General features: G+C 50.5%; 1 protein-coding gene across 2 annotated transcripts in view; it reads left to right on the forward strand.

Moving 5' to 3' along the window:
- The window catches only part of GALNT9 (polypeptide N-acetylgalactosaminyltransferase 9), a 110,383-nt gene continuing 109,074 nt past the window's right edge, over positions 12,517 to 13,825 (forward strand). The window contains exon 1 of one of the 2 annotated variants that reach the window (XM_021072816.1): positions 12,517 to 13,262. In XM_021072816.1, the coding sequence (XP_020928475.1) occupies positions 13,022 to 13,262 (241 nt within the window). In that variant the 5' untranslated portion in view covers positions 12,517 to 13,021. The remainder of the gene's footprint in view (positions 13,263 to 13,825) is intronic. The other variant, XM_021072817.1, reaches the window with a different exon arrangement.

Below are 13,825 nucleotides of genomic sequence, written 5' to 3' on the forward strand. Positions count from 1 at the left end.
GTCTACTTTAGGCCTGAGGGTCAATGGAAATGAAAACTGTTTTGAGAATTTTTTTTTTTTTCTCTCTAACAGAAGGCAGAGTGTCCAGAAAAAGGCCTTTTCCAGCTGAAATGTTCTCTGTGAGCTTTGAGCGAATTCTTCCTACAGCAGAAAGCGAAATCAAAGATCTCCCGGTGCAGATGATGGTAATTTCATGTTCCTAATGCAGAGACGTCTGGTTTGCTTTGATAAGGGGCAGACCCAGGTCACATCGCTTCCCACGCTGACAGCAGCAGGAACCCTGGACAAAGGCCCCTCATCCTGATGCTCTCTGGGCCTCAGGGACCAGCTAGAGCCAAACCTTCCTTATCCTGTCCTGGCACCTGGAAACGTGCCCTCCAGGTAAGGGAAGGGGGGAGCCCTGGGCCCACATAATTGAGGCCCTGCAGTGTGTGTGTGTGTGTGTGGGGGGGTGTCTTGAGATCCAAGTCTATTTCCAATGAGGCAGAGCCTTCTGGCAGGAGGGTGGACGTGGGCTACAGCAGTCCTTGTCCAGTCCTGGCTTTCAGATCCCCCACCGTGTGGCCTGGCTGATTGCTTCATGTCTCTCTCTCTCTCCTTTTTTTTTTTTTATCTTTTTAGGGCTGCACCTATGGCACATGGAAGTTCCCAGGCTAGGGGTAGATTCAGAGCTGTAGCTGCTGGCCTACACCACAGCCACAGCAACCCAGGATCTGAGCCACATCTTCGACCTACGCCACAGCTCATGGCAATGCCAGATCTTTAACCCACTGGCCAAGGCCAGGGATTGAACCCTCATCCTCATGGATACTTGTCAGGTTGGTTACCGCTGAGCCACAATGGGAACTCCCCGCTTCATGTCTCTGAGCTTCAGTCTCCTTGTTTATAAATTGAGATTGATGACACTGTGACCAGCCTGGCAGTGTCTGGGAGTTCCCGGGAAGGACAGTGTGAGCTCAAGCTCAGGACAACAGGACAGGATGTTTGAGAAACATCCTGATTCCGTTTTATGGACAGGTGGTGAGGGGTGACGCAGAGGAGCAAGAGATGATGCTGGGAATGTAGGGGGGAGCGAGTGTGCAGAGCCTGAGGCTGGGCTGGGGGGAGGAATGTGCTTTATCCTGGAGGCAGGAGGGAGCCACAAAGGTGAGGAAGCATAACACCCAGGTTACGGCTGTGCTTTGGGAGGAGATTTTTTTGTTGTCATTTTTTGGTTTTTTGTTTTTTTTCCTTTTTAGGGCCGTACCCATGACATATGGAAGTTCCCAGACTAGGGACTGAATCGGAGCTGCAGCTGCCAGTCTACACCACAGCCACAGTCATGCCAGATCCTTAACCCACTGAGGGATCGTACCCGCATCCTCATGGAAACTAGTTGGGTTTTTAACCTGCTGAGCCACAACAGGAATCCCTGGAAGGAATTCACATTCCACAACCGATGATAGACGGCAAGAGGGACTGGGGTCAAGGGGACCAGCTGAAGAGGTGCTGGCAAGCTGCACTGTGTGGTCTGCTTGGGAAAGAAGGCATGGCATGGGTGGGGGTTGAGGAATCACAAAGTGCAGACCACCCTTCCGCAGGATGGGCGGAGAGCAGGATGGGGAAGCTCGCCGGACAGACCCAGGACCTGGGGCTAGCATCTCCATCTCCTGAGGTCTCTGCTGCTCTGATCTCGTATCCAAGGCCTCTCTCCCAAGCTCCACACTAAGGGAAGGAGATGGTGATTTATGGAAACAACAGCCTTTCCACAAAAAGCAAGTGTGCTGGTGTCTGTGCTATGGAGGGGGAGCAGCTCCAACCAGCACACAAAGCCCCATTCTGTGTTTTCTCAACTCAGTGTTGAGTGGGGTGAGACTGTCAGCTTGAAACCAGCCATGATGGGGGTATTTACACCATGGAAATTGGCAACCCCTGCACATCAGCTTTCCTTCCTCCCCATAGAGCCAATTGTTAAACACTTACCAGCACAGAATGGGAGGAGCATGAGGGGTGAGCTGAGAGGAGGTCCCTGAGTCTGACAAGCACCTTCGTGACAGCCTTTCTGGCAGGTGTATCAGCTATCAGTGCAGGGCAGGAAGCTTGGCTGACAGTTCCTCAAGCCATTGCAGTTCATTTATCTCACATAAGATTCCACAGGCAAGCAGCCCAGGCCTGGAGAGCTACTCAGTGATGCTGTCAGGGAACTCCCTCCTCCATTTTTCTATTCTGCCATCCTCGATGTGTGTTGACCTTCATTCATATGCTGGTAGCTTCATGGTCACCAAATGGCTGCTGCTCCTCCAGACATCATATCTGAGTTTCAAAGAGGACAAATGGGAGGAGCAAAGGGAAAATTGGCAAAGGGAAAATTGGAGCAAAGTAGAATCACTGCCTTTTTTTTTTTTATTGTCTTTTTGCCATTTCTTGGGCCACTCCCGAGGCATATGGAGGTTCCCAGGCTAGGGGTGGAATCGGAGCTGTAGCCACCAGCCTACACCACAGCCACAGCAACACGGGATCCAAGCCGCATCTGCAACCCACACGACCGCTCACGGCAACGCCAGATCCTTAACCCACTGAGCAAGGCCAGGGATTGAACCCACAACCTCATGGTTCCTAGTCGGATTCGTTGACCACTGAGCCACGACGGGAACTTCCCCCCTTTTTTTTTGCATCATTATGTTAAATAAACATAAACTCTATGTTTCATGTGTACAATGTTATATTTAGACTTCTTAACACATTATAGCATCCTCACCACCAAAAGTTTAGCTTTCATCCATCAGTCTACAGTTGATCCCTTTTACCCATTTAAAATAATAACATCAAATAACAAGAAGAATCAAGAGGCAGTTTGAAAGACATAAAATTCACCAAATAGGAGTTCCCGCTGTCGTGCAACAGGATTGGCGGCATCTTGGGAGCACTGGGATGGAGGGTCAATCCCTGGCCACTCACAGCGGGTTAAGGCACTGGCATTGCTGTAGCTGCAGCTTACCTATGGCTTGGATCTGATCCCTGGCCCAGGAACTCCATATACCTTGGGGCAGTCAAAAAAGAAAAAAAAATTACCAAATTACAAGGCATTGGGAATAGTTACCACCATTTCCCTCTGTATAAGCAGCATGGAAATTGCCATTATATAACCTTTTACTAACATCATGATTTTAGTCATATTTTTGCAATTTTAGTAATTTTTTTCTCTTTTGGCTGCACCTGAAGCATACGGAAGATCCCGGGCCAGGGATCAAATCTGAGCTGCAGCTGTGGCAACACCAGATCCTTTAACCCACTCTGCCGGGCCAAGGATTGAACCAGTGCAGCCACAGAGACAACACTGGATCCTGAACCTGCTGTGCCACACCGGGAAATCGTTAGTAAATTCTTTTTTTTTTTTTTTTTTTTGCCTTTTAGGGCTGTACCCGTGAAGCACATGAGGTTCCTAGGCTAGGGGTCTAATAGGAGATGCAGCTGCCAGCCTGCACCACAGCCATAGCAACGTGGGATCCGAGCCACGTCTGTGACCTACACCACAGCCTGTGGCAACCCCAGATCCTTAAGTCACTGAGTGAGGCCAGGGATCCTAGTCGAGTTCATTAACCACCGAGCCACGAAGGGAACTCCTCTCACTTTCTAATACCATCACATTTAGGGGTTGGGATCTCACCATATGAACTTTTTTGGGGGACACAAACCTTTAGACCACAGTACCCTCCATAGACCTATCATGGGTTGGTTTCACCTAATCAAGATTTAGTTCTTGGTCTGAAACAGACGCTGGTGACCAAGAGGCATTTGTTTTTGCTCTCGTATCAGAGAAGGAAAGGAGGTTGGGTAGACAACTGACAGCTTCTGCCCCACTGGACTCCAGTCCAGAGTTTATGAAGTTAGACTCACTTGCTTAGGTGATATAGTTGTTGAAACATAAATGCAATCAAAGTCATGCCCATTCCGATGAGGCCCCCGGCCATACCAGAGGTCAGGCCTCTGTGCAGCTAGCCCTAAGTCAGAACATCCACATCTGTCCAACAGCTGGGAGGTGTGCAGCAGGAGACAGTTCTTCAGACTGGTTAGGGAAGACGTCCCCAGGTGGAGTGACACCAAAACATGTCCACAAAGAGATGTTGTCTCTGTCCCTCCCCTGGATCTGGGGGGCAGAGGTAACACTCTGTGACTTCGGAGGCTGGGTCACTGAAGGCCATGTTGCTGGCTCTCTTGGAAGGCTTGGGCTGGGGGCTGGCAGCCATGTTGTGAGGAAGCTCAGGCCACATGGAGGGGCCAGTGTTGGGTGTTCTGGAAGCCCAGGCCAGATACCAGGCAACCGCTGGCTGCAATCGCAGACACACAAATGAATGAACCTTCAGATGAACGCTGCTTCCAGATTTTGAGTTGTCTTCACTCCCTGATGCCAACTGGGGCCCCAAACGTCATGGAGCAGAGAGGAGCCTGTCCTGTGGGTCCTGCCTCAGTCATAGGGCCATCTGCTAAACAAGTTAATGCTATTGTGAGAAGCTGCTGTTCAGTGATACTTTGAATACTCTGATGGATTAATGATTCGCCAGCTCTCCATCTGTGATGAAGGGAGAGGTTAGCATGATGGGCCAGTAGTAACCAGGAGAGAGTAATCTTCAATATGGTAAAAAGAAAGTATATATTTTAGGATAGTTGACTGGCAGCAGAGGTAGCTGAGAGTAGATTTTAAAAGCTGGAGCCAGGAGTTCCCATTGTGGCTAAGTGGTAACAAACCCGGTATCCATGAGGATGCAAGTTTGAGCCCTGGCCTCCCTCAGTGGGTTCAGGATCTGGCATTGCTGTGGCTGTGGTTAGGCGGGCAGCTGCAGTTCTAATTTGACCCCTAGCCTGGGAACCTCCATATGCCGCCCATATGGCCCTGAGGGAAAAAAAAAAATCTGGAACCAGACAGCCTGAGTTGAATCCCAGCTCCATCTCTTATATCTATGCTACTCTAGGCAGTTCTCTGTGTTTCCATTTCCTCATCTACAAAATGGGCATCATTTGGTACCCTCCTGTTGAGGGTTGTTTAAAGGGTTAAGTGAATGCATTTTTAAAGGACTTGGACCTGCGTCTGGCATGTGGTAAGCACTGTTTAAGTGTTTTGATAAATAGTCAGACACTGAAGCCATCCTAGATGAGATTTTTTTTTAAGATTTTTATTTTTTCTATTATAGTTGATTTACAATGTTCTGTCAATTTCTGCTGTACAGCAAAAGGACCCAGTCATACATATGTATGTATAAACATTCTTTTTCTCACATTATCCTCCATCAAGTTCCATCACAAGTAACTAGATATAGTTCCCTGTACTCTACAGTAGGACCTCATTGCTTGCAAAAGCAATAGTTTGCATCTACTCACCCCAAACTTCCAGTCCATCCCGCTCCCTCCCCTTCCCCCTTGGCAACCACATGTCTGTTCTCCAAGTCCGTGAGTTGTTTCTTTTCTGTAGATAGGTTCGTTTATGCAAATATTAGATTCCAGATATGTGATATCATATGGTACTTGTCTTTCTCTTTCTGACCTACTTCACTTAGTATGAGCATCTCTAGTTCCTTAGTTGAGGCTTTATTCCACATTAGACCAATGAGGCATGGACATTTGAACCTGCTGACAATTGCTGTTGAGAAACAGATGACACTGATGTGCCCTAGCAATTGTGAAGCTGGGTCAGCTTCAGGATCTGAGCGATAGATGCAATTCAGACAGTGAGGACACTGGCAAATTCTATCACCGTTTTAGACTGTTTTGGAGAGAGAAGATAGCAGAAAACAACACCTAGTGTCTTCCATTGGGATTAACGCTCCCTTCCACCCAACTCCCACCAACTTCTCTTCCCCCTTCCCCACCCTCCTCCCTTTCTCTTCTTCTCCATCTCTCTTCCCCATCCCCCTGCTCCTCCCTTCCCGCCCCTTACATGTACCTTCTTGTCATCCTGGAGCTACTTTCCTCTCTTGACTCCCTGGAATTTGCCTTTTCTGCCTGGAGATGTCAGGTCGTTACTTGGCCTGCAGACCACCAGTCTCCTCACCTCTCCTGCTCTTCAGTGCCGTGCAAACCTGCACCACCTGCCCAAGGACTGGGGTGCCCATCTGTGGATGTAATGGGCTGTGGGTCCACCAGCTGGCATATGGGAGGTGGCCAAGAGGGGATCCAGGGCTAATGAATTGACTCTGCCAACGTCTCTGTCGACTCTTTAAAGCCGCTTAGGAGTTTCTATTGTGGCTCAGTGTTAATGAAACTAGTACCCACGAGGTTGTGGGTTCAATCCTTGGCCTTGCTCAGTGGATTAAAGATCTGGTGTTGCCATGAGCTGTGGTGTAGTTTGCAGATGAGTCTTGGATCTGGTATAGTCGTGGCTGTGGTATAGGCTGGCAGCTGCAGCTCCCATTCAACTCCTAGCCTGGCAACTTCCATACGCTGTGGGTGTGGCCCTAAAAAAAGAAAGCAAGAAAGAAAAGCTGCCTAGAGTCTTATCTGGTGGCATAAGTAGGAGTCAGGGGAGACAGGATTGGAATCAGGATCCTGGGGGCCCCCTACCTTGTCTCTGGGCGTGAACTGGAGCTGTCCAAGCGTTCCTGCAGCTCAGCATTTAGGGGGTTAATGGATCAATGAGCACTTAGCCCACTTACCCTCTGCCCACACCTGGCCTCTGCCAGCTGAGAATCTCTGGAGTGGGGGAGGGGGCTTCGCCATCATTCAGAAGCTCAAGTTTCAGTTCTCAGAGGATCCTGGCTCAGGAGCAGATGCCCGAGATCCAACCTCATCAATGGATTTATCTGGTCTAAACCAAAATTCACTGCACATGTTTTTTTTTTTTTTTTTTTTTTTGCTTTAGCCTTTTCGTCTATAAAACAGTTACATTACATTTTCCGATTATTTTTCTAAAGTATAGTTGGTTTATAATATTGTGCCAACTTCTGTGCAGCAAAATGACCCTATACACACACACACACACACACACACACACACACACACACACACACACACACACATTCCCTTTCTTATATTATCTTCTGTCATGGTCTATCCCAAGAGACTGGATATAGTTCCCTGTGCTACAGAGCAGGACCTCATTGCTTATCCATTCTTTTTTTTTTCTTTCTTTCTTTTTCTATTTATAACACCTCCTGTGGCATACAGAAATTCCCAGGCTAGGGGTTGAATCAGAGCCACAGTTGCTGGCCTATACCACAGCCACAGTGATGCCAAATCCAAGCTGCATCTGTGATCTATGTCACAGCTCGAGGCAATACTGGATCTTTAATCCATTGAGCAAGGCCAGGGATCAAACTCAAATCCTCATGGATACTAGTCGAGGTTCTTAACCTACTGAGCCACAAGGGGAACTCCTTGCTTATCCTTTCTAAATGTAATAGTTTGCATCTACTGATACATTTTATTTTGACGATAATCATGCATGACTTCCCTGGGGAGCCTGGTATTTGGGAGTGTGGGGTGAGTTCAAAATAAAGTCCCGATTCTCTGGAAGGTTGCTGCTTGGATCATGAGTGCTAGTCACCAAAATATCTCCAGATCACCCTCTTCCAAGCACACAGTAGAATTTCACTCCCTACCCCAACTGTTTGTGCTGGTTGGTCCACACAACACTTTCTGGATGACAAGTTTTGAGTGGAAACAGCAGGCGTCACTTCTAGGCTGGGTACTGACTGAGTGATCAGTGTGAGGCTGTCCAAAGCCCTCCCCTTCCCTTGGCACAGCCTGGGCTACACTTGGGGTGGCTGCTCTCTGAAAACCAGGTCCCAGTGTGAGTCATCAGCAGAACTCCCCTATTGACCCCCATGGATAAGGAACATGTTCCAGATGTAGCCCTGTATTGTTTGCACTGTTGAGATTTGGGCATTCATTTCAACAACATCACCCAAGTCTATCCTTACTGATACGTTTAGAAAATAAAACACCGAATCTCCTGGGGTTGAATTCTGAACAAGAAATGCCCTACTTGGAGTTCCCGTTGTGGCGCAGCAGAAATGAACCCAGCTAGTACACATAAGGATTCGGGTTTGATCCCTGGCCTCGATCAGTGGGTTGGGGATCCTGCATTGCTGTGGCTGCAGTGTAGGCCGGCAGCTGCAGCTCCCACTCCACCCCTAGCCTGGGAACTTCCATATGCCGTGGGTGTGGCCCTAAAAAAAAAAAGAAAGAAGAAAGGAAAGAAACACCCTTTTCTCCTTGAGACAGGAAAGAATCATCTAATGAATCTTTTATTTTTTTTGCCTTTTTAGGGCCATACCTGTGGCATATGGAGATTCCCAGGCTAGGGGTTGAATTAGAGCTACAGCTGCTGACCTACACCACAGCAACAGCAACAGCAACATGGGATCTGACCCATGTTTGTGACCTACACCATAGCTCACTGCAATGCTGGATCCTTAACCCACTGAGCGAGGCCAGGGATCGAACACATGTCCTCATGGATACTAGTCAGGTTCATTACTGCTGAGCCACAACGGGAATGCCCATCTAGTGAATCTGGAGTTTTGGTTTGTGCGGACTCAGAGTGAATTCTGCTCAGACCTGAGTGTTGTCTCAAGGTGAACCTCCCAACGGAGTCTGGCCTCAGTGACATGGGAGAACCTAGCACATCCCTTCCCTGGAGCCGCTTTGTTTATACTGCTCCATCTTCCTGTGGCCTGCACCACATAGATGCCTGCCTCCTCAAGAGAGTCACTGAGGATCCTTCAGTGCCTTCCCATGTGATATCTGTGAGAGCAGAGAGGTTCTCCCAGGTCAGCAAATCAGCACTCTGGACCTCAGGCTGCTGTCTGATGGAGGCCCTGGGAGACCAGAGCTTTGTCAGAGGGAAGACGGTGGTGGGAGGAGGTGGGTGCTTCTCCCTCCACTGCCCTGCCTCACTTTCACATTATTGCAGCACATCTTAAAACTCGCAGTTGAGGAGTTCCCGCTGTGGCGCAGCAGTAACGAATCTGACTAGGAACCATGAGGTTGCAGGTTCGATCCCTGACCTCGATCCGTGGGTTAAGTTTCCAGCATTGCTGTGAGCTGTGGTGTATGTTGCAGATGCAGCTTGGATTCTCTGTGGCTGTGGCTGCAGCGTAGGCCGGCGGCTATATCTCCGATTAGACCCCTAGCCTGGGAACCTCCATATGCTGCTGCTGCGGCCCTAAAAAGAAAAAGGAAAAAACAACAACAACAACAAAAAAAAACCTCGCAGTTGAACATTCAGTATATTTCTTTCTTTTGGGGGGGGTAAATACAATTTTTTAATCAATACTATTTTTATTAAATTCACTGACAATGTTAAATTCTAGAGCTTTAAGGTTATAATGTGAAACAGCCTAACAAACTAACAAAATTTAAGGGATAGTGTAACGACCTGTATACAAAAGTATGGGGACAAACCCTATTAGGCTAAAAGCTCAGGACCTGTTGTGGCTCAGTGGTTAATGAATCTGACTAGGAACCATGAAGTTGCGGGTTCAATCCCTGGCCTTGCTCAGGGGGTTAAGGATCTGGCGTTGCCGTGAGCTGTGGTGTAGGAGTCCGAGTTGCTATGGCTGTGGCTGTGGCCGGCAGCTACAGCTCTGATTAGACCCCTAGCCTGGGAACCTCCGTATGCCTTGGGAGCGGCCCTAGAAATGGCAAAAAGACAAAAAAATAAAAATAAAAATAAAAAAGCTCAGGATTTGGGTCCTTGGTTGCTGACCTCAGACAAGACACACCAAACAGTCTTGTCCATTTACAAAACACAGACTTCAGGACCAACATTAACAGGATTGGAAAGAACCAATTCAAGATTGTGGGGACCAGTGTGAAACAAGTCTGGTTAGCTGGGGGCTGTTGCAGCTCAAGTCCAGGATAGGTAGAAATGGTTCATGAATTCTGAAATTGCTGGTTTCCAAACAAGTTCCTAAGATGCTTTTCCCAAACAGAGCAGTATATTTTCTAAAAAAAAAATCACATGAGTTCCTATTGTGGTTCAGTGGTAACAACTGAGACTATTATCCATGAGAACGTGGGTCCAATCCTTGGCCTCGCTCAGTGGGTTAAGGTCTGGCATTGCCATGAGCTGTGGCATAGGTTGCAGACTAGGCTCAGACCCGCATTGCTGTGGCTGTGGTGTAGGCTGGCAGCTGCAGCTCTGATTGGACCCCTAGCCTGGGAACTTCCATATGTGGTGGGTGTGGCCCTAAAAAGATGGGAAAAAAAAATCAAAGGAATACCAGTTTTCTAGACTATTAGATGCATTTCCCTCTCTGCAAAGTACCCCCCCCCATTTTCCTCAGTAAATATGCTTGGATTCCAAATGAAATGTAGCCAAATACTGATGCCATGTTAGGATGTATCATTTCCTATTAAACTTTAGAATTCAGCACAATGTATTTTCATGAACAAAATAACATTTTCTCTTACAAAACTGCTTTAACATCACGTTCAATAAACATATAATGAAAAGTGCTTGATTTTTTTCCCCTTGAGCAACAGTGGCTAATAAATTTGATTCTGGAGCCAAATTGTCTGGGCTTGAATCCCGGATCCATGCTTTGCCCTTGATGTGACCTTGAGCAAGGCATTCACCCACTTGCTGCCTCAGTTTCCTCACAGATTAAATTAGATAATGCCAGCTTGTACCGTAATGCAGTTGCTGTTTGTCTTAATCAGTTAATGGCCATAAAGGACCTAGAACATGGCCTGGCAAAATCTTACCACTGTATAAATGTTAGCTGTTTGTATTATTATTCCAAACGCTATCCTTGTAAAACTGTGAAGCCTCTTACAGCTTGGCATTTGGTAAACAGGAAAACTCAGTATTTCTTAAGGAGAGACACAGGAACGGCTATTTGTCAAAGACAGACTAGTGCTTATCAAACTTGGTGCATTGCAAGGCTCTTCCCGAATGATGATTAAAAGCTGAATCCCAGCTTCCTCTCAGAACAAGTATTTTATATGGCAGAGCACTCTGTAGACAGCTGGCATCAAGTCCCAATGTTTGGGTCCTTCCTGTGGTGGTCCTCTGGATTTAAGACAAATGTTCTGATAAAGAAAGTTTTGGAGTGCCTGTTGTGGCTCAGTGGTTAACAAAACTGATTAGGAACCAGGAGGTTTTGAGTTCGATCCCTGGCCTTGCTCAGTGGGTTAAGGATCTGGCATTGCCGTGAGCTGTGGTGTAGGTTGAAGACGTGGCTTGGATCTGGTGTTTCTGTGGCTCTGGAGTAGGCCGGCTACAGCTCTGATTGGACCCCTAGCCTGGGAACCTCCATATGCCACAGGTGCTGCCCCAGAAAAGACAAAAAAAGAAAGAAAAAAGAAAGAAAGAAAGAAAGTTTTGAGGAGGGAGAGGAGAAATGGGTTCTTCAGCGCCCAAGAGAAACTACTAAGGGGCATAAAACCTCCAATCTGGATAAACTGGTATGCCTGAGGTCAAGAAATGTATATGCAAAAAGTGCTGGACTAAGAGCCAGAAGACCCCAAAGTCCCCCTATACAGTCATACTGTGTGCATACACACACACACACACACACACACACACATGCACACAAATGCCTACATGGACACACACATGCATGCACTCGTGGACATGCACACATATGGATACACAAAGGCACACGCAGAGACACACATGCGTATAGACTTACATAAGTGTACACATGCACACACACGCCAAAGCTCCCTGAAGCCTGAGGGTGTTATCTTCTTCATCTCTGTAGAGTGAGGGAGCAGCACAAATCCAGCTCTTAATGTTCCCGCATTTATTCATTCAACAAAGATTTACTGAGCACAACTGTCAGGCACTGGGGATACAGGGTGAAGTGGAACCCTCTGCCTTCTGCGAGCTCAGGTTCCAACACTGGGGTAGGTCTTCCCCTTTTGGACCCCGGCTGTCTCATCTATAAAATGAGGGTTTGGGGCTAGATTAGAGATGGGGGTGGAGGCGAGGTCAGCCAGGTCTCCCCTGAGGTCTGGAGCACCTGGCGCCCAGGGGTCTGTGACTTTTCCCTCCGAGGGCGTGGTAGCATTGATTCTAAAGCCCTGTCCGCCAACCCCTGAACTCAGCCCTTCCCAGCCCTCAGCCCCAGATGGGGGAAGGGAAGGGAGGCCGGGAGTTGATTCACTTTGACCTAGGGAAGAGGGAGACAGACCACCAAGGTGGCTTTGACCCTACTGCTTCCTCCTCTCCTCACAAACACGCCCCACCCCCGCCTATCCACGCAGACTACACAGCCTTGACCTGGCACTCCCCAAGCCCACGCTTCGGTTAGTCAAGTTTGGGGTGTGTCCGAGTCTGGGGAGGGGGTGTGGAGAGAGACTGTTCGCGCGCTCCGCCCCCGCCGCGTCCGCCGGGATGCCCTTGGTCTGGGTCCCTAGAGCGAGAGGCCCCGCCCAGCCGGGGAGCGCACGCGGGACCAAGCGCCCAGAGGGGTGGGGTGAGGTGGAGGTGGTCCCGGAGGGGGCGGTCCCGGAGGGGCGGGCCTGCGGGGGCAGGCTCGGGGCCCCGCGTGCATGCTGATGAGCTGGGCGGCCGCGTCACTCCGCACCGGCGCCGTGGCTGCGGGGCGGGCAGGATTCGCACGCCAGTCGAGCGCCCGCCGGCCCGCGCATCCCTTGCTTCTCCCGGCGCCCAGGCCCGCCCCGCCGCCCCCGAGACGGGGCCGCGCCCCTCTGCGGAGGATGCTGGGTGCCCCCTGCGCCAGTGGCCCCGGGCAGCCCCTGAGCGTGGGGAACCCGGGAGGCGGAGGGGCACGCTGAGCGGGCGCGGGTGGTGCTGAAGGGACAGCTCCCGGGCGCAGGCGGCCGAGCGCGCAGCTGGCCCGCAGCACCCGCCTGCAGCCCCTGCCTGTAGCCCCCAGCCCGCAGGCCCCTCGCCCACAGACCCCGCGCCCGCAGCTCCCCCACCCTTAGCACCCCCGGCCAGCAGCCCCCAGCCCGCGGCTAGCTGGGCTGGCTCATGGTCCCCGAAGCAGCGGGCCAAGCGGAGGCTCCTGTGGCCGCCGGGCCCACGGGGATGCCCCGCGGGTGAGGCAGCCCCCATCTTCCAACCGCGTTCATGGCGGTGGCCAGGAAGATCAAAACTTTGCTGACGGTCAACATCCTGGTGTTCGTGGGCATCATTCTCTTCTCCGTGTACTGCCGCCTGCAGGACCGCTCAGAGGGGCTAGTGCAGATCGTGCGCAGCGCCGACCGCCGGGTGCGCAGCCGGCACGCCAAGGTGGGCGCGCTGGCGGAGCGCGAAGCCATCCTGCAGCGCCTCGACCACCTGGAGGAGGTAGTCTACAACCAGCTGAATGGTGAGCTGAGCCAGCGACCCCCTCGGGACAAAGGGGCTGGGTCGAGGGGGTGGCAGGGAGGGAATTGTCCCCTTGCTTGGGACGCTGTACTGTGTCCCAGCCACTGGAACCTCAGCGGACCCCAGGGGCCTGATGGCCAATCAGGGCTGGGATCGGACTCCTGGGAGGGAATCGGGTAGGAGGCATGTAGGGATGAGGGCTCCCTGTGGCTGGAGGGCGCTGGCCTGGATGAGCACTTACTCATTCACTCGTCCAGCAGACGCTGGACATCCACCAGTCACATGAGGGGACTGCATCTTGTTCCCCAGGGGGACATGAGAGAACTTCTAGAGGTTGTGTTGAGAGCAGGCAGCACCAGGTCCAAGAGGGAGGGGGCCTGCTGTGCTGCCCCAGGGGCTGTGGGGGCATCAGGGCTTAGCCTGGACCCAGCCCCCTCCCTCTGCGAAGAAGTGGAGAGAGTGGGATGGTGTGCTGCCCATGAGAAGTGTTCTTCAAATGTTCTTTAAATGAGAAAGGCGCCTTCAACCACTGGGCCTGTTCAGCCTCCCGTCCTGGGGATGCCC

Source organism: Sus scrofa, chromosome 14 (genome assembly GCF_000003025.6).
Source record: "Sus scrofa isolate TJ Tabasco breed Duroc chromosome 14, Sscrofa11.1, whole genome shotgun sequence".
NCBI lineage: Eukaryota > Metazoa > Chordata > Mammalia > Artiodactyla > Suidae > Sus > Sus scrofa.